Consider the following 25,573-nt stretch of genomic DNA (forward strand, 5'->3'; position numbering starts at 1 on the left):
AGGAGCAGCTCATGCGGATTTTCCCGGTGGAGTATAAAGAGCCCCCGCCTCGCAAGGTTGGAGTTGCCGAGGCGCTGCTCTGTTTCGGCGGGTGAGGGGTGTCCCCTGCACCCCTGAGGCATCTCCCGGGGGCGGGCAGGGGCCGAAGGCTCGGTCCTCACGGGAAACCCGAGAAGAGAGGGAGCGGCAGGGGCCGGGAACACGGCGTGAGGGGCGGGCGAATGAGGATGGGGGGCAGGGTTAACAGGGGGACACGGCGGGATTCACCCCGGCGTGCGGCGGTGGGGCTCGGGGGTGCCCGGAGGGGGAACCCGTCGCCGCGTTCCCCGCCTCGGGGCGGGGCGGGGCGGGGCGGGAGGCGGAACCGGAACCGGAAGCGGAGCGGCGCCGTCGCCATGGCGGCGGCGGGCGGCCTGCTGGAGCCCCAGCCGCGGCGCCGTTCCCGCTCCTTTTCCGCGGCGGGGCCGGCCGTGTCGCTGCTGCGCGGGCCGCGGCCCCGCGGCGCCGGCAGGAAAAGCGGCAGGAAGCCGGCGGCGGGGAAGCGGGACTGGGACGTAAGTGGTTCCCCACCTCCCGGGCGCCGGGCCGGGCCCTGGGCCTGCTCCGGCCTCGGCGGCTCTTCCCGGTCCTCCTCCGGCTGGCCGGCGGCAAAGCGGGCCCGGCGGCGGGGTCGCTCCAGCTGGGCGACACGCAGATCGCGCCGTGGCCTTAGATACCCGGTTTGCGTGTGGGTTTGGGCGGGGAGGGACAGCCTGGCGGGGAGCTGCGTGTGCGTGGTGTGGACGTCACCCTTCTCGCTTCCCTGGTGCTGCCCGAGGTTTAGGCCTGCCCGCTGGCGGCCTGCTCTTGGGGCTGAGCAGCGCGCCCGGTCTCGCTAGGGGTGTCAGTGCTGCCGATTCCCTGCCCCGAGGAGGGTGGAATGCTTTACATTGCCATAAAAATGCACTGCTGGATAGTTTTATGGTAATCATATTGTAATTTAGAGGTTTTTTAAAATGAAACTTGAAATAAAATCACTTCATCCTCAGTTCTGGCTTTTTGTATGTTCTGTTTGCAGAGTACCGTCCAGGATTTGACAGTCTACCGTGCAACTCCTGAGGATATTGTAAGCTTAATAGCAATCACTGCTCCTTCTCTGCAGCAAGGAGATTTAGCTGGTTATCTGACATAAGTGCTTACCATACTTATGCGGATATTTTCTGCCAATCTCCCTTGTTACGCTTCTGAAAATATTGGCTCTTTAGTGTTAGTTCTTTGTTTATGATGCCATGCATACCCAGCTCTGGCAGTTGGTGTTTTTCAGTTTTCTGTTTCCTTTGGGAAGCAGTAGCTGTAGTTTTTATTACAATAAAATGTATAGCAGCATAAAAATATAGATACGTAAAAACTCAGTGGAGTAGTTCAAGTTAAGCCTCATCTCTGCTGGAAGGACTGAAAAATAGGCTTTATTTTAGGAATCTCTCTAATTCCGAGGATAATTATTTTTCATTTAAGTAATTTAATTTCTTTATACTGAATGACCCGTGCATTACCAAGTATGTGAATTCCACTTCATTTTCTTCGGTAGCACTGATTTCCAGGATGGAATATTCAGTATGAGCTGTTGTTGCTTATAAATTTTGACAGGTTAGTAAGGGCAGATGGGCACAATAGAGGAGAGAGACTTGATGCTCTAAATAGTTGGCCTGATGGCCTCCAGACACTTTAGAAAACACCTCACACATTTAATTTGTTTAATTCATATTTAAACTGATTATATATACATATAAATAATTGTTACAAGAAGAGAGAGAATATCTCCAGTGATTGGCATTAGTGTTAAATCAGGAAAATATGTTATGTCTTATGCATTTTATAGGTGGTAATGTTTGGTTTTTTCCTCCCTTTACAGCTAAGAAAACTGTCACTGAGTCAGTGGTGTAGGGCAGATAGAAACTGAGACTTCTCTCCATTCACCTTTGCTGCTGCTTTAAATTTGGCTGCTATTTTTGGCATTTTACACTTCTGGATGTTTGTGAGGCTGTCACTGGTACTACCATGAAGTTAACCTAAATAGTATTCATCACATGAAAGATAAAATCAAGAAGAGCATGTTAGAATTACCTTGCAAATTTTACTTTAGATTGTCCCTTGATTTTGAAATGGTTTCTTTCATGTTTCTGTAGCTGCGTCGCCATGAAATACACAAATCAAAAAACAAAGCACTGGCATGTCTGGAACTGCAAGAGAAAGCACTGAAAAGAAAGTGGAAGAAGCAAAACCAACTGAATGCTGATTCCTTGGAGAAAAGGAAATTAGCTTTGATGCATGAGGTGAGAGCTAAATCTGCACTTTCAGCCTGCTGCAGATGATTTGCAGCAGTAGTGGAAACTGCTCTTGCACACAGGTCAACATTTGCTCCTCTTGTTTTATAATTTGACTTCATATATGCTTACACTCTCCCTCCTCTATGTGATGTGTGCATGTGATGACTGGAATTGGCTGTGTAACATACTAACTGATCTATGTAGTTGTGCATTTGATTCTAGTTGCCTGGCTATGCCCTCTAATTCTGCAGGTGTCTGTGTCTGAACAGGAACTGTTTGCAGAACTAAACCGTGTGTTGTAAAAAAGGATGTGTGCTCTTTGTGTTCTTATTGCTATCTTGCTTCCTTCTCCCTCTGCCCAGTGTGCTTTGATGGAAACATGAACATTTCTCTTTCTGGGAGGGGCATCCTTATTTGTGATTGCTTAAACAGAGAAAATAGTCATAGGGGCTGAAAGGGTGAGAAGCTTGTCATCCCTTGTCATCTGGGGATCAAAAAGCTTGTTCTCTAAGCATTCTGAAGCACTCTGACTGAAAATACATTGTTTAATTTGCTTTTGAAAATTGAACTGTAGCAGCAAACCTAAGCTTAGCTAACAGAGACGGTATCTGTCACTGTCTGAAAATGGTTTTCAGTGGTAGACATCCTTTTGTTTCACAGGGCAGGTGACTCCTTGCCAGGTGTTAAGAAAACTAATCTCAAAACATAGTCGTTGGCTTTCAGACCTCATTAGCACTTGGACAAACTGAGTATTGGTCTTGTTGGTAAAGAGCGATGATGAACAATGTTCACCTAGCTGTTAAAATAAACATGATTTAGTAGTCCTTTAAATATGCAGTGGATTAAGCATCACAGACCTCTTCTCTCTTTCATCATTTGTAAATTTTCAGAAGTCTTTTTCTGATCTCTAAGAACATTTAAGCATAGCCAGAAACAAATCAAAGCACTTAGATTTGAAGATCACCTTCTAGTTTCTTGTTTGATACATATTTCCTCTGCAATCACAGTAGAATTATTGTGTTGAGGTTATTGTGCTAATCAAACCTCAAACTTTAATTTTTACCTTTGTTATTTTCATACTTTTCTGCCAAGTGCATTTTAGTGGAATATTAAAAAAAAAAATGTGGACTTTTATACAGATTTCCCTAATGTAATAGCAGGCTAGTTTCAGTAAGACTTCCATGCAGAAATAAATGATGTATCACAAAGGTAAATTTGGCTGGATTACCTATTATGTGACTCTTTCTCACATGTGAAACTCATAGTTAGGAAATAGTCTTCTGTATTTGTTGCCATTTCTAATGACAAGTCAAATTTCAGTTCCTCCAGAGTGTCTTTCCCCTTTAAATTTAAGAGATTAGTTCATTCAACATACTTGAATACCTTGAACATACTTCTGAATCAGAGAAAAGGTGCTTCCAGATAGGAGGACAAAAGGAGATGATGCCAGGCAAAACAAAACCTCATCTGGCTGTTGCTGTTTGAAATGCTGGCATCTTCTTGTGTGTAAAGAAAAAAAAAATAGATGGAGGAGAGTCGCCATTTTAACCTGTGCCTAGCTTCAATCTTGTTAATTGCTGGGTCCTGTTGTTCAGAGTAACTGGGGAGACTCTTTCGTCTGTGTCTCCCAGTACAGCACAACCACTATGGATTGTCTCCTTGTCTCTGTTATCTTGGTGACCTTTTTACCTTGTTTGCTGTTGTTAGAGTGTAGCTTCCTAAGCCCCTTGAATCCTACTCAACTGCAAGAGACTCGGACAAGAACTAGGAAGATGCTGCTATTAGTGTGTTTTTCTTGTAGTTGTAGGTTGAGGAGAAGGACAGCAAAGGTTATAAAATGGATGAGCAAAAATTTTATCTTTTGGGGATTATCTGTCTAAAAGTCTGAGTGAAAAAATAATATGAGTTTGTCTCTGTAATTGTGGATTGTGAATGTATAGGCACCACACTGATTGGTCCTATAACAACTTGGTTTTAAAATAACATTAGTGTATTGCACTGAAGGGTAGGTTGTGAGTGGGTTATCATAGTAGGAAGATTTTAGGATTAGTCCCATTTAAATATCTGTAGTAGCAATCTGAAACAGGAGGGAAAATGAATTTTAATGAAATTCATAAGTGATACTGAACTGGAACAAGGTACAGCACTCGGTGAACTTGTCGAGGGCATATAAGTGGGCCTAGAGGGGTTAGAAGCTGATATCACTTTGTTTTCTGCAAATGTGAGCGAGTTACCTTGAGAGCAATGCTCTCAAAATGTTCATAACGTGTTGAGCGGTAGGATGAAGCTTAGGAACCTGCTGGTGCTGAAAGAGATCAAGTAGGGAGGCTGCAAACAAATCAGGTTAATTTTTGTCTGATTAAACATGTCACTTTAGTTTTAATTGTGTTAGGGAAAGGAATCATGTTTTGGGACATGTAATTTTTTTTTCTTTTTTTTTTCCTTATGAAGATTGGAATAACTGTCGAAAAACCTACATTGTTTTGACATCAGATGGCTAAACGGAAAAACTAGATTTAGTTAGTATCAAGTGTGAAAATTGAATAGTGATTTGGAAAAGTAGATATGTGAGAAGATTGGAAGATTAATATTTACTGATTTGTTAAATTGGTTATGGGGATAACTGTAATATACTGCAGTGTAATTCAGGCTCAAAGGACTAGATGTGGAAACTAGGTGTATCAGGAAGCTTCTTGACATAACAAAAAATAGTAAAATGGGGATGGGGGGAAAACAGCGAAATGCCACTGCCTAGAATTTTTTTGAAGGAGGCTGAATATAAACCAGCAAACTTACCAGTGGACACTGAAACACTGAAAGAAACATCATATTGTGATCTGAAACAGCTGCAAACCAGTCCCTTTTATGATTCCTGAGGGAGCAAAAATTGTCATTGAGTTCTCACATTTTGGGTGGGAGGATATACATGAGCCTGTCTTTTCTGTGGGATCTGCTAAAGTACTTGCAGTCTCTCTGGCTAAATTTCATTAACCATGATGAAGTGGAGGTTATTTACATACCAGGTCTCCTTTCAGGTGTTTAAGAATAATTATCTTCTTCCCAGGTTGTGGGATATAATTTTACTAGCTTGCCATTTCCACCTTTGTGAATTAAACCACAAGTTGGTGAGGAGTTTTGAATGTGTTCTGCCCACAAAGCCATGTCCAGTCAGTGCCATTTGGCTCACGGTAGCTGAGTGCCTCTTGCTTTGCTCTTCAAGACCTCTGTCCTTAGGAAGCAGCTGTCGTGGTGCCAGTGATGGACTTCAGATGCTGGGGGAGAGAGACCTTGAATACAGAAGCTGTGCCTTGTGAGAAATGTGTGGAGATGCCCAAAACGTCTTTTGATACCAGATGTAGTCCGTTTGGCTTATGTTTGTTGAAAATTTTATGGTGGTAGGTGGCTTAATTTTTAGGCAGGATTTTCAATAGTCAAGGCTGAATGAAACAAGTCTGCTTGAATTATTTTGGATCTAATCAAGCAGTGCAGTTTTGGAGTGTCTCAGATGTAGGTAAGTGTTCTTTGACTCGACAACATTGAGATCAAAGTATTTGAGGATGCATACTGTTTTTTTTTAATTTCCAGATACTTGTCTTCATTTTGATGAGTGTGTTGTAAACACCCAGATTGTTGTTTGTGTCAGGCTGGGAGCAGAAGGGCGTGAGAGGATTGACTAAAGAGAAAGAGCCGGTGTTCATGGTGTCCCCAGAAGTAATAACTGTTTAATTTTTCAGTAAAACAAGGTGAATTGGAGTATGGTTTTCTGATCTATCTTAATTGGGATTTAATTGCAGAATACCAACTTTGCAAACACTGTCTTGTTGGCTGTTTAGAGGAACAATACCAAAAACAAAGGAAAGAATCAGTCTGCTCAATATGAAATATGTCCTTATACACTATGCTTTCAGATTCTGTCTGATCAATACCATTTGCAAGATGTATTGGAACGATCTGATCAGGTTATGGCTGTGGCAAAAGACTTGTTTGGGGATGCTCCTCGCACACGAACAGGTAGACCACCTCATTTATATGTGGTAGTACATTTAAGACTGTCTCCTTGCTTTTCATAAATAGCCTTGCTTTGCAAAGCATTCTTTTTGACTGTTTTCATCTCATCATCTGACATCGTAGGATTGATCCTGTTCATGTTAAGTATAACACAGATGAGGATAACCTCTCCCGAGTCAGGGGAGAGCAACCTGTGGCTGGTTGTTCTACTGTATCAGTCCACTGTGGAATTTTGAATCACTTACTGTGAAACACCTCCCGCTCACCATTTCCACAGCCAAGCTACTGGCCTATACAGAGCACCAGTTTGAGCCAGTGTAGTAGTTCTGATTCTCGTGGGTTGACTGCTAGCTCTTGGGTATAGTTGAAGATTTATCAGCAATTTGTGAACAAGGCTTTTTGTTTTCTTACCCTGGTTTGTGGGTCCTTACACTGCTGGAAGGCAGGACTGGCTGTTTGCATGCAAAACCATAAACTTCGGTTCTTTCCTCTGTAGGCTGCCATTCTCTTTTGCTTGTAATGACTGTTTCATCGTACATGCTTCTGTACAAGCATATTTACACAGGGTGAGAAGGACAAAAGCCTGGTACATGACCAAATGTATTAAGATAACTCTGTAGTTGGCCTTTGGCAGTTGTTTAAAGCACCGTACATCCCTGCGACCCTTTTTGTGCAAAATATGGGAACTTGCTTTTTGGTACAAAGTCCTGCAACATACTACAGACCGAGTCCTCTGTTCTTCCCTGTTTTGTCTGATTCATCTAGGTTTCCCTAATGTAACAATGGCTCCTAACTGTGACCTAGAATCATCTCAAGGACCCATTGTACAAAAATGTGATCCTTCCACTCATCTTTCCATCCTTAGTGAATCTGTCACGGATGCCCAGGTAATGTATATTCTGTTCCATGCATGTCCTGTAGCCTTTTTTGTTTGCAGAAAATAAGAATATTTAAAGGTAAAGTTTCCAAGCAGACATAAGCCTGTCTTTCGTGTATTGTAAACCGTGTTGATAACATACATAGAAATTAGTGTTAAATGGAGGTGAGTTTGTTTTGTGAGACTCTGAGAATCATGATTTTTTGATTCCTTAACCTTTGAATATGAGTAACAAACATGTCTCATAGAAGCTTTTATATATTAACATGCTCTGCCTTTTAAATTCTGGAATTATCAACAAGAGAATGAAGTAATTGCAGACTACAAAAAAACCTTTTGTGTCATTTAACTAATCGCTACATATCGAAATGTGGCTCTGATTTTCTCATTATGTCTGCATATATGGGAACATAGCCAGTTGGGCTCCAGTTTTTTTCTGCTAACACACATGTAAATGCACCTCAGTTAACTCCACAGCCTTGATTACTCCTACAAGTTTAACTTTTAATACTTCACGTTCTTTTACAATTATCTAGATTTGTTTAAAAAGTTTAAAAATTGTTTAATTTGTTTAAAATTTTGTCTAGATTGGCTTTGTGTTCTGTTCTCATAACATGAGTTACACCAGAAATGCTCACTGTGGTTTGAGAACAGGCATGTGACACTCCTGGAAAGCAGCTCAGCGATGAAGACCAAAAGGGCTGTGGGAGTGAAAGTGATGGTGTCATATTCTCACGATTCTCTAAGCCTGTTTCCTACTATCTTGCACAAATATCTGCAATTTGAGTTGCAGTACTGCTCTGTCATGTATTTCAATGTGGTATTTGTTTTTTTTTTTTTTTTTTTTTAAATATGAATTGTTAACTGTAGCATCTTTGTAAGCTGTATCACTGGATGCATGCTGCAAGATAGTCTTAAATTTTTAAAAGAAACGTGTACTGATAATTGTATGCTGAGCGTCTGTGAGATTTGCTTTTTCTTATGTGGCTACAGAAATCACGGTTAAGGGCTATCTGGTGAAGCCTTCCCAGAAGCGCAGAAACCTGATAGTTTGAGGAACCCTAATTTCAAATTTGATTGCTTAAGTTTTGCTATGAATGTGGTAAATAAGGTTGTGTTTTGTTCTGGTTGCTTTTTATACATAGAATATAAATGTAATTTTGCAGATCCCATTACAAGGTTGTTTAGCTTATAATGTCAAATGGCTGAAACTTTAGAAATGCTATAATTTAGCTTGCTTTTTCCATCTTCTGCCTGATGTATTTCTGTATTTCTTCTGGCACAGTCTTTAAAGCTTTTTTTTATCCTACAGTGTGTGGTCTTTCTCATCCAAATAAAACATTGGATGTTGAATTCATCACTTGCTGTGTTATTTTCAGAGATAATTATCAGTATCTGTGTTTCTTAAGTACTAAAGTCCCCCAAAACTCTTCCTACAGAATTTTGTGTTTTAATTTCTAGGGACTGAAACAAATGTTTTTGTTTTTCCTTGAAAGAATTTCAAAAAGTTGATCTCTAACTTATTTCTAAAGACAAATAGAAATTTTTCTGAAGTCCCTTTTGTTTTCTTTGTTGTTTCCTAAAAAGGCTCTTAAGGAAGTGGAAGAGGAAGCAGTCTATCAATCAGAAGATGGACACCATGACTCTCTGAATTTCAAATCCAGCATCAGTTCTGACAGGTCAGTACAAATACATACATTCAGGTTTCCATCATCTTAACACTGGAAATAGATAGTTAACAGAGTTAAAAGGGTGTTTCATGGGAATAGTTAAGTTACTTTTTCTGTTCCCCTCCTCCCCCCCCCCCCCCACTTTCTTGACCTCGTAATTCTACAGAGACCCCTCGCTGTAACATTCAAACTGGGAATCAATACCAGCAGGGAACTCACCTGAGCAGTTATGGGTATTTTAAAAAGCTCTTTCTAGACTGTACAGATAATCTAGAATCATGCTATTATCCTATTGCAATTCACTGTTATGCTTGTTTTGAATGTAGGCTACTTCAGTTACTGAGAGAAGAAAATTCCTTGGTGAATTCTCAGTTGTGGGCTGAAAAGGATATGAGAAAAACTACCTTATCACAGGAATCAAATGTGCCTTTGACTCCAACAACTGTTTCTCCATCGTTGGATCAGTCAGGTTGGATTTGCCAAATCAGAGCCTCTCGAAGGTTGTTAGGCTGTTCACAGGGTCCTGTCTGGAATTCCTTTTCTGGGTGGGGGTGAGAGACTGAGATGTGCTAATTTGGCTCAGATGAATTTCCAGACTAAAAAGCCAGGTCTTCAAATAAAATTACTTTACAACATATTACTGTAAGGACATAGCTGAAATATTTTACGTGTGTATTTTTTGTTTTGTTTTGTGTTTAAATCAGCCCTCAATGCTACCAATGTAGTCAAGAGAATCCATTCAAGACTTCAGAATGAAGGTGAAGAAGAGACTGTAGACTCCAGTTACACTGTGAGACAAGTGCTCAACCCAAATTCAAGGAGACAAAAGCAAATTGCAGCAAAAAGTTTAGTACTTTAAAAATAGCATACCTCCCTTTGACCAAGGTCTTTAATATCATAAGAAAACGTAGGTTGAAAGGGATCTTTGGAAGTTGTCGCGGGGCTAACTCCGAAGTCTGATGGGGACGGGGGGGCTTGTCCAGTTGAGTCTTGAGCATCTGTAAGAATGGACATTCCACAGCCCCTTGTGTAGTGCATTCCGCTGTATTTTGTACTTTCATTGGTGAAGCAAAGTCCATAGGAATCTGGGAACCATAAATACGGCCCTTTTACACTACCCGTTACCTTTCTAGCTGTGGAGTTCTCTCCTGTGCAGGGTTTTTCTATTTCTGATATAGCTTTCTATTCTATGCTGCACAGCCTTATGATGCATTTCTGTCCCCGTATTCTACACACATTTGTATGTGGGGGCTGACATTAGCTACAAACTGTAACATGAAAGGATTGTTGTAAAACCGTTGCTCACTAAATATGAGACCTGAAAGTAGTTGATATTTTTCACTGGCTGTTCACTGGCAAACTGTTCCCATGCTTTTAACTGAGAAGGAGGAAAGTATAAACAAGTATCTAAGATAAAAGCACCAAACAAAGCTCACATGAGAGGTACTAATGTGGTGGCAGAAAATATGGTTTTTGATGAAAACTGGAATAACTAGGAACTATCTTTGATGGTCCATTTCAGCTCAGGGTAAGAGAGGGCCTCTCCTTTGATTTACTTCAATAAACACTGTAATTTCATTGGTAATGCAAAGCTTTCTATATGAGTTGAAATTCCAATGACACTTTCTTTTTTTCCCCCCTTAGTGAAAAGAAAACAAACTACACAGAACTCTGCAAGACACAGGGGAGATGATTATCTGGCTAATTCAATCTCCGTTGACCTTCAGAAGGACAACAAATCCAGCCTAGATGTTCTCAGCCGTATGATACATGAAGTGGAGCATGAATTGGAGGAATATGAGCAATGTACAGGTCGTGAGGTTCAAAAAACTGAGGGAAATGAAGGCCTCACTGGGTTTACCTTGTCACTGGTGAACGCTCTCTGTCGTTTGATGCGCTACCTCAGAGAGGTGAGAGGACTTTGAATTGCTTTTTGTAGAGTGAATAGAAAAGGGTACACAGTTACTCTACAGCTGTGAACTTTGCTCTTTCTTGGCTCCCAATCAGTTTACTTTGAAGTCTGACTATCATTGCTTATTATTTGGATTACGTGCAGTCAAGAGTTAAAACTTCTAGTATGCTAGAAACAGGTATCCCTGGAGAAAAAGGAGTCCTTGGCTGCAATGAAAGTCTCTCAGTGCTATTAGCAGAAAATACCATTTGGAATCGTTTTAAGTTTCTTACTTAAATATGTTCAGAGTTGTAGCAGGGTATTAACTACAGCCTTGCTTACAAATTCTTTTTCTTCCCTTACCTCCCAAAGGCAATGCTATTGTCACTAAATCAGCGGACCCAAATCCCCAATTTTCTTTGAGGGGTTCCTTAGTTGTCTTTTTCTATTCATGGTAGCAGCTTCACCTTAAACAAGAATGACCCAGAGTGTTCACTATAGCGCTGCACAGCTGGGGATCAATGGAATTCCATAAAGACTACCTGTAAGCTGTGTAGAACTTCTTTTTTAAAAAAGAAAGAAAAATAAAAAAGTGTGGTTTATTTAATCTCTAACCTAGAGCTATTCAAGATGCAGCGGTGGCTCACAGTTTCATTGGGCCTGTGTGAAGTTTTGAACCAGATTATTACAGTTCCTGCGCTTTTAATAGATACAGCAGAATGTTATCTAAATGCCAGTGCTCCATTTCATAGCAAAAGCAATAGATTCCTAGTGAATGTGGAACTATCCTATTTTGGTCCCTTTTCAGAGTGTATAATAATTGGGGGAAAAAAAAAAAAAACCACTTTATTTTAAAATTTGTTACATATCCAGATAAAAAAAAATATTCAACTTATTCTTTGTATTACCCTGTATTTAATCTATATGGAATAATTTAAGACCTGTCTCAGAAGCATATGGTAAATAACCAATTCAAGAGTGACAAGCCACTACCATCAGAAGATGGACTTTGGCTGAGGAGATCTTATGTTTTAAATGAAATCAGGAATGCTTGTTCGCTGTTAAAGTTGTAATACCAAAGCAGGTTATTAAGTTTCAGTTGTTTGCAGTTATGGGGACGGATCTTCTGGACTTCCAAAAGAATGTTTTTCATTTATTAGAAAAACATCAATTTAGTAGCATCAAATTAATATTATAAATATAATTGCCATTAGAAAACTATTTAGATTGTCTTTAATTAGTGTTCTACAGAAATGAGTTATTCTTGACCCTCAGGCTTCCTTCAAAACTGCTCCATATTTTCTTTGTAATTTTTTTTTTTCTTTCTTAGTTGCTACTTTCTCTTTATGAATGTAACATTCAGTGTATCTTATGAGCTTTTATGCTAATCAGACCGAAGGCCAAAGAGTCCGAGTGTTTAAGGAGACTACTTATTCTGAAAGATGTATGCTGACTTTTACTTGTATTTCCAATTTTTACTGAGCACCTCTATGATGTTGTTTCTACTTTAATTGTTACCTTTCCTTCCTTCCAGGAGCTGATTGTTGCTTGCAAAATTATCTGCAACTTTTTTAGATTTACTACCCAAATTCATGAGTAGAAATACAGAGGTTGCTCAAGCTACAAGGTGTGGTTAATCATATTCAGAGTTAGTCGAGATACTGTACATCCATATTCTTCACTGACTTCTCCCCTTTTCATGGAACTGTAATTACAATTAGAATTTGAGAGTTCACTAGGAAGAAGCACAGCTTGTCTGAGTGTTTCCTAAAACCTGGTCCCTGTGATGCTAGGAATAAGTCAAGTGCTTGTGTGCACTATCTGTCTTGCCTAGTCAGGAGAACTATCAAAGTTCCAGTGCCTGAATTATAGCTGGCAGTGCATTTCAAGAAAGAGACTTTGCAGCAGATACTTAAAAAGCCTTGGATTTCAGGTAAACAGCAAGTCTTCAAGAGGTTTTGAAGCTTATAGAAAGATTTCCTTCCACTTCTGGGGAAAGAAAATATTTTCCAGCTTCACTACAGAAAAGCTGAATGCAAAAGAATTATGGTCAAAAGTGTTGCTTAATTTATTCTGAAAATTATATATAAAAAGTAGGAAGAGGAACTTGAATTATTGAATCTTCCATGAAAGTTGTATTAATACAAGTGATTAAAAAATCAACTCCTACAAGAAGAAACTACTGAATATAGAAGAGGCTAGAGAGAAGGGGAAAAAGAAACTTCCAAAATGTTTGCCAAGCTATACAAAATTCTTAAAGGGAAGTGGATGAACCTGACTTGGTTCCTAAATGAATTTCAATGTCATCTGCCAAATGTTAAAATTAATTTTTTTTCCCCCATTTTACTAAGAATGCTATTTCTCTACCAGACTTACAGAGCAAAAAGTTAGAGTATGTGCATACTACATTAATCTGTGCCACTATGTTCTCTCTTTTTGCCTCTGCATGTTCTGATGCAGTGTTAAAACAAAGCTTATGAGGTTAGAGGTATACCTGGCAATGGGCTAGAAAGAAGGTACTTCTTTCAAGGCATACCAAACCCAAATCCTACATGAGGGTGGGAATGGATGTATTATACAGCTGTTAACCCTGACGCTTTCCTCATGCATCAATATAAGACACATAGCTGCTTGGAAACTTTTCCTCCAAGACTAGGTTAGTACCACGTAGAATGAGTAGATACAGTAGCTCATCCAGATGATCGAAGGCATCAATATGCTTCATCACAGCTACCAGGGTTAAAGTTCTTTTGTGCTGTCTTTGGTTTCTAAAAAGATAGGACTGTCTACATTTTTTCCATTTTCTGTGCCAGCCTGATTTCACTTGGATCAATACAGAAAAGCTGTGGAAGAGAACCAGAAAATAGATGGCTTGTCTGTGATATGCTTTAAGGAGGTATATCTGCCTGTCTGTGTCTAATGACAATATTGGTGGTTTATTCTCAAAATTTACTTATTCATTCGCTTTATGTGGCTGCCAAGCTGTTGTGTCTTAACAGTGCTTCCTTGGTGGTGGTTTTTCACTGGTCCCAATGCCAGCAGAAAATAATCTGTAGTAAGTTATAGGCAGCTCATGGTTTAATTTTGTCTGTGCAGCAGAAAAGAGTACCCTAGTTGCTTTTCAGGATCTCTTGTGTTTTGCAGGTGGGATGTGTATCTCTTGTTCAGGGATTCTTTTGAGTAAATGCAGGCCACTATCTGGGGAGGGGTTCCATCTGCTAATTCTGATGTGTTTAAGTGACTTTGTAGCCTCCACTCTTAGCTACAGTGGTCCAAAAAGTAGCAGTTGTAGGTGGAAGGGACTCTTTTGTACAGGAAGTCTGGCTACTGCAGTGGTCTGTCTTTAAATAATAGATTGATAATATCTTTTGAGGGCAAGAGGTTCTACAGTAATGTCCTTTTTGCCTCATGCTCCAGTAGAATACTTAACAAATAAAAGCCTTTCTGTCTTCTTTTAAAAAAAGTAAAATAAATGAAACCCTCTAGAACTTTCTCTCTCTGAGGGAAAACATTAGAAAGCAGCTGCTTTCTCCTCTATTTAGTCAGATTTGTCTTCATTAATGAATTAAGGAAACTAAAGAATAGGCACAAGTAGCAAAGGATACTGACAAGCATCAGCACACTTGGAGTTATTTGATTACTGCATACAGATTCAGTGACTTACAAAACGGTATCTGTGAAGAGAAACATTGCCTGTAGTTACAGCTTGTAAAAGTTGTAAGGGCAGAACAAGGGTGTATAGAATTCCCTCCAGTGTTCTGGAGTAACGAAGAAGGAACAGTAAGCTCTCTGACAGTTCTCAAGCCCTGAAAATTGGATTTTGTTGTGAAAGTAATGAAGTCTATTTAGCAAAAGGGGGGAGAGCTGTTACAGTACAATGTGATATGTTCCCATTTCCTGTTTCCAAATATGAATCTGTATTGGTTTTGGTAGGGTTTTAACTTTTTCTCTCTCTTTAGAGTGAAATGCAGCTACGTGAGAAAGAGGTTATGAGACAGCAGCATGAAGAGATGTTGAAAGAACACAGAGAACTGATTGATGCTCTGACTGCAGAAATACTTCTAGTGAGGGAAGAAAACACTACTATACAGGTACTGATTCCCCATTCCCCTTACAGTGACTTGTTAGAATACTGAGTTCTGTTGCAAATGTGTGCTGAAATGCATTGTCATACGTTCAAGGGATTTTAAAAATAAACAGAAAAAAAATGATAAAATTGAATGAGGAGTCTGAGAATGATAATAGCAGGAATGGGGGTGAGGAGAAGGAATGTTTGGAAAGTCAACATTTTATCTTCCTGTGTGATATTTAACTTTAAAGCCTGAGAAAATGCTAGTTCCATTACACTGAGCATTACTTTATCAATCTCAAGGTTTAAGCATCTGCCTCCACGCTTCTATACTGTTAACACTACTGGAGCAAGAGTAGATGATATAATACTACATTTTTATTTTTTTCAGTTTGAAGTAGAGGTAGATTTGTTCAATGGGAAACAATAAAGCTGTGTTGGAGATGAAGTGGGGTGATGAGTTAGGAAAGGGAAAAACAAATAATTTCTTTGAGGCAGGAAAGAAAGTAAATGAGAAACACGGAGACACCAATATTTAATACCTTACTGGAATCCCACGAATTCGCAGAGTGGTATTAAGAGACCAAATTTCTTATCAGATCTGCTTGTGGTATAGAATCTAATTCTTGTTGCTAGAATACAGATTTCTGTATCTCTTTCTTTTGTTTTTCCTTCATCCTTTAGAAGAAGCTTGAGCAATACATGACAGTAACAGATGAACAACTGATCTCTCTCACAGAAGCATTTAAAGGCCTCCCTTTGGTAGAATCTAGAAGAGAAAAAAGTACAAACCATTTCGGAATTGCAAGCAAAGGTCCAGTGAATGGCCAAGGTGTGTGCATGCATGTGTGAAGGATGAAATGGGAATTGTGGCTAGTTTATCCCTGTAGTGGAAAATTTGTTATTTAATAGATGTCTATTTGAATAAATTCAGTCTCACTTCTGGAAATTCATATGCCATGGGTTCCGCTGTGCGCACAAGTGGTTTGCTACATTTTATTTTTTAACTGTGTTATAGGTTGTATTCCATCCCTGCTGGCATCCTTCTGTCTGGATCGGGACTTCAAGATTAAACTTTTAGCCAAGTCCTGGGCTTGAGATTTAAGTGATATATATTACATAGTATTAATATGAAAAAAAAAAAAAAAAAGGGCAGGGAGGGGAGTAACCTTTACTCATTAAGATGGCTTCCAAGAAATTCAGGTTTATTCAGGTCAGGTTTATTCTGAGGGCGCTAAAAAATAAAAACCCAACTGAATGAGCATCCTGCCTTTCTGTTATTGAGGCAGCCTGGCAGTGTGAGATTGGTTCTTCTGTAAGACACTGGAGGTCGCTGCTGGCCAGACACAGCAGCTGCTGAGGCCTGTTCACTAACCAGGCCTTTGATCTTTGGGACTTCCTATCAGAGGTGAATGACCAGCTGAGTGATAGCTAGCAGAGATGCAGGTCTAGTTAAGCCAGTAGCATTGGTGGCCAAACTAACCAAACATAATTCACCTTGTATTTTTTACATTCTTTGACCACAGAGTTTTTTCCCAATTGTCTTCCCCGACTGGTTGCCTAAATGCATCATTTTTGCTCTCAAGATCAGTAACATCTTGTGAATCCCAAGATTCCTTGGAGCATTTTGTATTCCATAGTTAAATGTTGCTTTTGTGGCCGTTTTTGTGGTCAGAAACTTTCTTCCTGACTGTTTCTATGGGGTTCTCAGGAAGAAGCCACATACCAGATCCTGTTTTTGTGATCTATCCAGGCTTTGTAAAAACAGACAAAAAAATCCCATCCCAAAATATAAAACCCAAACAATCAGAAAAGCAGTCTTCAAAAAAGCCCCCAAACCTCAAGCATTCCTATATGATAAGTCTGCAAGACTAGAATTTCCAAGTCTTTTTTTCCTTATTGATCTCTCTTCTCAGGAAAAGACATTTTCCTGAGAGGAAAGCTTCCTAAAGTTACAAAAATATTTCTTCCTCCTCCTCCTTTAGAAGGAGATCTCTTGTACCCTTAAGACATCTGACTGGATATGAAACATTTGAGATAACTTACACATGGTTTCTGTGGTACAACTAGCCAACATAGGGCTTCTCTGGAGAGACAGGAGTGGCTGAGAGAGGAGTGGGGGGCGTATCATAGTGACAAATAATATGTGAGAAGGATACTTTGGAGATGCAGTTCTGTACAGTGAAACAGATGTTTCTCATTTATTGCCATGGTCATTGAATAGTGGGTGGCAGGCTTGAAGTTCACTCTCAGAATCTCAGTAGTGTGAACCACAAGCAGAATCTTATGTGGATCCTCCTCTGTCTCTTTGCCTTTAAAGAGTGCTTTTTGTCTCCTGTGTTTTGGCATCAGGTGTGTTCTGCTTAATTTTCCACTAACTTTTATTTTGGGAACAAATGTCCTGAACAAAAGTGTGAAGAATTCAAAGATAGCACTGATGGAACAGTGGATGTAAGCATATTAAAATTGCTGTGGTCTCACAGCTAGCTACTACTTTGATTTCATGCTATTCATTTTGTGCCTTCCTGGTATGTTCAAAATAGATGGCAATGTAGTCACAAGCTAGGTGTAGTTAAATAGAGAAGAATATTTTTTTTTTTTTTTTACTGAAGAGATGTCTGATTTGAAATAATTCATTAAACATCATCAGAGAGCTCAAAAAAGCTTTGAATTGTTTTCCACTCCACCAGCATTGCCATGAAATTTATATAGCTTCATTAGGACAAGTGCATAGGTCTGCTTTTCTCTAAGAGAATATCGCCAAATGCAGCTCACGAATACCCATGCCTCATGAGTCAGATGTCTGTGAGTCTAGTGCATGGGCTTCAAACACATCTCTTACTAGTATCCTGAAATTGTGAGGCTACATATAAGATCTCTTCTAGCTCTTAAGGCCAGTGAAAATTTGTGTTACGCTCCAGTGAAAGAGTTCTGTACCTGGGGATCAGAAGGAAGTTGTCAGTGAGTGGGGAACATACTCTAGTCTATCTTTTTAAATACCTGAAATTAAGAGTTGTTAATGAGAATTTTCCCTAAAAGTTTTTATTTTTAAATTCTATCTCTGCTTTGTCTCTTTCTTTAGAAAAACCTGATTTGAGCTATTTTGAGCCTAGGACTGGTGCAGGCAACAGGGATGGTATGCTGAAATTCCCACAGGAAGAACTGCCTTTCATGTTTCTCCAGAGGTCAGGTGCTTCAGCTGGCATGGGAGCTGGTAGAAGCTTGCCATCTCACATCTTCCAGCCAGCCGTGCTGTTGTCACCCCCTCGGCAGAAGAGCAATCAGGAACTATCTCCCCTCCAGAATGGTAAATCTACTACAGCCAGAGAGATCTTAAGAGTCTGTGTAGTCTGTTATTGTTTCCATCTTGCACTTTTCTATGGAAAATTTCTAATCTATATGCTTAGACACATTGACCCCATAGCTGGAATATCCTGCTTCTGTACCCAGATATGTATTTCTTTTCTTTCTACGCCTGTTGCTAGATTTCCTTTAGATTTTTTTTATACCCTGCAGTTCTCCATCTACTGTCTGCAGCCCAGTTGGTGGCAATCCAGACTGTCATTTTATTTTGTACTGGGTTTGATTGTCACTTCTGTATGATTTGCTGTAGTTCTTTGTCTATGACATACAACACATCTCGGATTTCTATCTACTGGTGGTGTAATCCAGCCTCCATCATCTTTAATGAGTGTGACCACTGAAGACTGGACATTCAATGCCTGTGCAGCCCATGCTGCAGACAAACCAGGATGTCTGTAGGCTGCATACTCTTGCTTTGAACCAATCTTCCCAGCAGAAGTTTTTCTAAAAGCTTTGTGAGCAGGTTTCCATTGGGTTTCATTTAGCACATAGGAAGTGGCTGAAAAAGTTTCGGGTGAAATTATGTGGTGTAGGATAACCAGATTAACTCAGTCTTTTGTCAGTATCCATAGACTTCAGGAGTTTTATAGGTCAGTAGCTCAATTTGGATTGTTGGGAGAAAGAAAATTCATCAGGGGTGATTGGGGAAGGTATTTCTTTTTTAAACTTAATGAAGTGAGCAGAATGAAGGACTCTTTGTGACTAAAAATCAGCTGTTTCCTCCTGCAACTGTCATTGTAACCACATGCATCTTACTGAATGTGCTGGGGCCCTGTAACCCTCTGTTGCTGAGAGGCAGATAATTATGTTTATGGCTAGCTTGATGGTTGCTGACAGGAAGTAGGGCAGAGTATTGGGGTTTTGTGCCTTCCCTCCTCCTTTTTTCTCCCTCCCCCTTTCAGCTTTGCAAATCTTTTCCAAGTCAGAAAAATAACCCAAAAGTCCTTTTGATTTTTAAGGAGTTGGCAAGGCAATTGGAAGTTTATATCTAGTTCAACCTTTTGATGGGCTGATGTGCTGTGAGGAGGCACATAATAAATCAGGAGGAAATGAACTAAAGGTAGTGTTCTGTAAAGAGTAACATCTGGTTTCAGTCCCACTGAGAACTGTCAGATGTTGTCTGTCATTTGAAACAAGAATATAAAACTGTATTCCTCGATTTCACTACAGTTTAGCTATGTGAGAAATGTGTTGTTACTCTTTTAGGACTGTTAAGGATGCTAAATGACTCAACAAATGTTAAAATTCTTGAATGAATCTTGATCTTTATGAAAAATTATAAAACAGATTTGTGTGTAAATTTTTCAATGTCATGCTCTGCTCAAGAGTCAAAAGCTCAAGTGTGGGGAGGAATGGACTATTTGGTATATAAAGCATAGAAAATCTGGTTTTGATCATAAAATCCATCTTGGACTTAACATGTAGCATCTGACAGTGCTGTAACATATTTGGTTGTGTGTGTGTGTGGTCTGTTAACTGTTTGCTAATGATGACCACAAAAAATACCTAAGTACTTTTGTTGGACAGAGTGCTTCCCCTTTTTTTAGGGGCTGAGTAAATATCTAGTTTATTACTATGCCAAAAGTCTTGTGTTATTTTGTCTTACTATTCTAAAAGTTTTGTTACCAACCCAGTATAAATATCAGAGCTGAAATGCAAACTTAGTTTGTTATGTAAGGTAACAGGATATTGGAAAATGGAGGACTAACTCAGAAGTAGCGTTTGATCTATCAGCTAAGAAATTCAAACCAATTTATATTCTTTCTGACTTTTGTCTCAATCTGTAATTAAGTAATTTAAATGTAAGACTACAATAGGAAATGTTAAACTTTGGGTTCTTGCAGCAGGATCTCGCATAGAATGATTTTGATCAGCAACATAACACCATTCAGGCCAGATGACAAGTCAAGATCTTGCTTGATTATTACTAGCCTGATGCAATAAAGTCACTGTTAGTTTCCTTGATGGGGATAACATGACTCTTTTCTTACTGTACCTTTATTTCTTGTTTGTAGCATTTACAGCCATTTCTCAGTCTCCTGAAAACTCTGAAAGAGAACCCTGTAAGGAAAGGAGCTTACCTTGCTCCCTGAGAACACAGAACACAACTGAGGAAAACTGTCTCATCTCTCAAAAGCAACCAGTTCCTCCTGCAGACAAAGACTTGGAGAGTTCCCATGAGAAAATCAGTCTGTCCTGCCCAGGTGACACTAGAAAAAACAGCACAGCTGAAGAGTTATTTCAAAATGGTGATCTGCTGGGCCAGATAGCTGAGCTCGCAAGGCAGAACTCTCTAATTAATGCTCAGCTGAGCAAATTCAGAGGTTTCTCTGAAGATACAAGTGAAAGTGACAGTCTGCATCAGCCAGACCCAATACCAAATGCAAATCCTAGTCCAGACGCTTTGCAAGGACAGGTGAGAATTTAACAGAAAAGGAAGCCTGGATTCCCCTTTCTGCTGATCTGCTTTCCCATAGCTTACTGATGCTTTAAGACTGTTTCTTTCCTGTTGTCAGTTGTTGTAAGGAAGAGAGTGTCAAAACAAATATTCTTTTAATTCATTTGCTTGGAGATTTTTATTGGTTGTGATTTTTATCATTCCCTAAGCAGCTCAACAGTAGCTTTTCATAATGGGCCTATGTTGTATAGGAGTGCTGAGAAGTGTGCAGCACATCCAGAAGAGAATAGGATAAGGTTATGCTGCAAAAAGAGGTGTGACTGCAACACGGTTGGTATACCTCTTGTAACTTGGATGATATTAACAGTGAAAGCGCTGCACCAAACACCAGGTTCTTGTCAAGCTTGTAAAATACATATTTAAATCCATGCCATACACCTCTTCTGCTATTGTGACCCAAAAATCCATGAAATTGAAGTTAGTGTATGTACATCTCTTGCACATACTTGATTATAGTGTATATACTGGTTGGGTCTGTCTTCTCAGTCCTGCTGTGTGGTGAAAATCCTAAAATCTTTGGGAAAGGGAGAAATTGAATGCTTCAGTTCCCATAGAAAACCTTTAATCTGCAACTAAGCAGCTATTCAGTGGCACCCCAGTAAGTGGAGTTAACATCACAGAAATGCCTAATTCCTGCCCTTGCTATTGTCTTTACTTTTGTTCCATCACAGTAGATGAATTACAGTTCAATTAAGGTTCCTAAAGATTTTAAATTTCCTCAAGTCTGAGAGTGGTGTCGCTTTCCACATTGTGTTACTTGGTATAATACTTAGCAGTACAAGATGGTGCAAACTTTGTGTTGTTTTTGTGGAAGCAATTACTGAAGGGGACGGGGTCAAAGTGGATGAAAACCTGGTTTAAAGGTGAGTTCCAGGATACTTCTGCTAGAAAACTGCTTTTGCTTCCCCACACCATCCTGAATATGTGTGTGTCTGATTAAATATTTTCTTAATTATGGTTAGTTGCTGGATGGTTGGGACTTTTTTGGTTTTTGGGTTTGTTTGTTTTAATGGTACAGACAATAGCTGTTTTTTCTTATTTTTAGGAAGACCAATTTAAAATATTGTTGTGTTTAGTCAGTTAAGGACCTGGATACAGGACAGTGAAAGGGACAAAACCTGATTTTTCACAGGAGGTGCTATATGATTATGTTTTCTTTCAGTTTGAAAATTAGACGCATAGTACTTGAAATACATTGCATGCTCTACCTGAAGGTTCAAATTACAAGTTTTTAATTGGAAATATCCAATCATCCAAATAGACTCATCTTGTGGTATCAAAGAGCTTGGAGGAAAGAATAGCAGAGCTCAATCGCCAGAGCACAGAAGCACGTGATAAGCTGTTGCAGCTAATAGACCAGCAGAAACTAGCAGCTGCCGATATGGTCCCTCCGATGATATCTCCTGTTGTGCCCCCATCCCTAAATTATACTGGTAAGTTCCGAGCTTCAGGAGAAACAAAAACTAGTAAGACAACGTTTTTGCCCTCTGGGGAGTTCTTTGTCCTTATCTGATTGGATCAGCAGTTGTGGTCAGCAGTACACTTGCTGTTAGTGACCGTGTGGTACAAACGCTCCTTACTTTAGCGAGCTAAAAATATATTGGCTAAACTTCTCCTGAATTTAGTTTATTAGTAATTAGTCTGCTGCAAAGGTCATGCTTCTTGGTAAAGCTGTTCTTTGCCATGTCCTTGTCTGCAGAACAGTTCTGCTACATAGTTACTGATGGGCAGTACTAGTCTTTTTAGTCAGTCCTCTCTGCTGGAGAGTCTTTTATAAAAAGACTATATCAGACTTCTAGAAATCATAGCAGAGTAGTTATCCAATTCTCAACCACATCTTTGGTTTTGGTCTTTTGGGTGTTCTTTCCATGAGACTACCTTGCTGAGTTACTGCCAGTGCTGATAGAAAGAAATAACTGGAGCTTCCAGTCATCTGAAGAGGTGAATTAGTGAAGGGAATATTCTTGCCGATTCTTCATAAATTAGCTGCCATGTGTAACTGAACAAAAGTACTTTCCAGCAGGTGAAGGCTGTTTTGTCCTTTTGTGGAGTCATTGCAAGTACAGGCAGAACTGCACGTGAGCGTGTACCCACGCTCTGTCTAGGACACCCGCCCTTTCCCCCTTCCTCAGCCACAGAGGATGGATAAAGGGAAGGACTTAAGGGGGAGGAGAGATGACGTGTGTGTGCATATACATGCAGGTGCATATGCAATGACTCGTGCAATGGGATTGTAACACTTCAAACATTTCTACCGCTGTTGTAACGTAAATTCAGCACAATAAGTAAAATCTTAAAGGAACAAAGTAGAGAAAACAGAAGTCTCTAAGCCTCTGATTGCCGAAGACCAGAAAGTTTATCCATGGAAGAATCCTTCTCTATCTATGCCTGTTGTCCATAGTAAGATGGGTATGGGGTTGATGTTTAGCCTGATGTTTTACATCTGCTGTGTATATTCTGTGCAATTGTGAAGAGTTATGTGATGTCTCTCAAAAAATGGGAAAATTAAGTGAATGTTGTGAAACACTGCTGTGTTCTCATGAGAATCAAGTGATCGTTTATTGCCTAGAAAATACAGGGAAAACAATTGAAGTGTCTATTCCCGTGGAAGTTGCTATGGACAGCTCCAAAGAAGATAGTGTTTGCCCTGCCAGTATGACCAGTGTAAGAAGGTAAAAGTTAACCCTTTTACTATTTCATTTTTGTAGTATCTTGATTGCCCATGCAGCAGAACCTGAACACAAAGGAAAAATTGCCATGTTTTTCTTTGGCTGCATGGACTTTCCCTGACTTTATTATGCTCAACTCTGTGGAAACAGGACAAAGGTCCAATAGCTTTTTCGCAGCTTCCATTGTTTGTATTTAGAATACCTGCAATGTGACATAAGACAGATGACACAGGTTTTTGAAGACTGTTGATGAGGGGTCCTAACTCAGGATCTGAGACATGATTCTCGTAGTTGCTTACATTTTTCACGTTTTCAATCTCATTTTGAATGTCTGCAGGTCTGTAGGAGACTCTAGCAAAACTTGTTCACCCCTAAGTGCCACATCAGAAAATGTGAAATTAACTCCTGTCAGCCAAAGGCAAAAGGTAAGACTGAAAAATCTTCAGCTAGAAAGTTTGATTGCAGTGTCATATAAGGAAAAAGCAAGAGAGATAAAGAAGGGGAGAGAGCTCTGACCTACCTTCAATCTACCAAGGCTAATACCATGGTAGTTTGGATTCTGAACAATGGTAAGGGGAGACCCAAGTGCTAGTGACATTAATCATTTGCAGCCACAGAACTGTTATTTACAGGTGAATAATCCTGTAACTACATTTTCTGCTGTGGCATCTTCATGCATTAGAACTGGGAACCTCTGGCAGTCTTTCACTGGTGGCTCCAGAGAACTTCAAATAATTGTTCTGATGTACTGATAGAGCCACATATGAGGCAAGTGAGCTCTTACCTAGCTGCTGCACAAGTCCAAATGCAAACTCCCCAATCTAGATTTCTAATTCCTGATGTACAAAGGGAAAAACAGAATACAGCAAGATGCTTTCACGGGAAACTCCAGGGTGTAGTCCAATCTGGTAGTTCTGTAGATCTGTTTATATGCTTGAAAGCAACCATGAGGAAATATTAATACTGTTTTTCCCAATGTCCAAAATAGTCTAAATTTAAGAGTAATAAAGAGAAACAAAGTTAGGGTCCAAGGCTCCCTATCCTGGCAGCGAAGCGCGCATCCCCAGAGGGGAAATTTGGAATCCTTAAGGTAGATGTGGCTTAAACTAAGCGTCTAAGTAGGTGGTATGACTCCCTCCATAGTGCCAATGGCAGACAATTGCTATATATCAGTGAACTGATGTGTAGCAATCCTACACGAGCCAGTACTAACTAGCAAGTGCGTGGGAAATTTATGATACGTGAATTTCAACTGTTCTCTTCTTTTGCAGGTGGAAAAGCAAAAAGAAGAAGGCTGGTTTGCACTGTCAATGCACATTATGTAGAGGAATCTGCAATCAAGTCCTATATTTTAAAAATTTTTTTTCCATGAACCACAACTAGATCACAGTAGTCCCCCTCTCCAGATGTACAGTTTAACTTTGAAGTGCATTCATATTAGTGCCAGTAGTATTAAAGGACGATACGCTTATTATATTTGTGCCATACAGAGCACTGTAGGAAGTCCTGGGAATGAGTTTCTGAACTGGACACGCTGCTGTGACATCACGCATTTTCACCAAATAAATCTTTCGCTAGATTGTAAACTGAGGCTGGTGCAGCAATATAAATGAGCATCTGATATCTGTGTTAGATACACTGAAGACAGGAGGTTTTAGAAATTGCATGTGAAACTTTCTGGAGCATATATTCACACAAGATATGGGAATGAAAAAAAACAAGAAAAACCAAGATGAGGGAGTGTACCTGTGCTTAAAAGCAAGCTGGAGATTAAGAAGCCAGTCTATTCCTGCTGGTTAAAAATTTGCATCAGAAATAATTTGTTTCTTCTGTGGTTTACGGTTGCTCCCAAAAGTTGTGTTTTCTGTGCAGTTAAAACATCAGGGATTACATCTGGACTTGAAGATTGCATTTTAAAAATCTCATTTAGTATTTTTATCGTAAATATGACTGTTTGAAATCAGAATCTCTATTTACTGTGTACTAAAGTATGTTCTTTTTGATACAATAGAAAACAGTCATATGAGTACAATTGTATTAAGTTGTTTTATGTGTATATAATACTCTAATGAGAATGTTTTTATATTGCTTTTATTTGACTTTTTAAAGTAGCCATCATTTTATTATTAACATTTAACAATAAAGTCTAGGAATGTGAGGAAATGCTTATATATCTGTTCCTTACATTGTAGCAAACCTGGGCAAAACCCTTTATAATAGAGAAAAGAAAAAAAAAATTAAAAATTCTGCAAGTCTCAAAAA

At 39.6% G+C, this 25,573-nt stretch overlaps 1 protein-coding gene across 2 annotated transcripts; it reads left to right on the forward strand.

Annotated features, from left to right (window-relative positions):
- The first annotated feature begins 372 nt into the window (after nucleotides 1–372).
- Nucleotides 373–25,573, forward strand: SPICE1 (spindle and centriole associated protein 1). 2 transcript variants are annotated; one of them, XM_032995609.2, is made up of 17 exons: nucleotides 373–554; nucleotides 1,058–1,105; nucleotides 2,166–2,312; nucleotides 6,215–6,317; nucleotides 7,080–7,201; nucleotides 8,779–8,870; nucleotides 9,188–9,330; nucleotides 9,566–9,706; nucleotides 10,506–10,771; nucleotides 14,712–14,843; nucleotides 15,506–15,653; nucleotides 17,904–18,128; nucleotides 20,200–20,600; nucleotides 21,904–22,075; nucleotides 23,212–23,314; nucleotides 23,649–23,736; nucleotides 24,583–25,573. In XM_032995609.2, exons 1-17 carry the CDS (start codon nucleotides 396–398, stop codon nucleotides 24,634–24,636), a joined length of 2,544 nt encoding a protein of 847 aa, XP_032851500.2. In that variant the 5' UTR covers nucleotides 373–395; the 3' UTR covers nucleotides 24,637–25,573. The 2 variants fall into 2 exon arrangements, with proteins under 2 accessions (XP_032851500.2, XP_042644767.1); XM_042788833.1 differs by having other exon boundaries at nucleotides 9,566–9,619.

This window comes from Tyto alba, unplaced genomic scaffold (assembly GCF_018691265.1).
Source record: "Tyto alba isolate M040663 unplaced genomic scaffold, T.alba_DEE_v4.0 Super-Scaffold_14, whole genome shotgun sequence".
Lineage (NCBI taxonomy): Eukaryota > Metazoa > Chordata > Aves > Strigiformes > Tytonidae > Tyto > Tyto alba.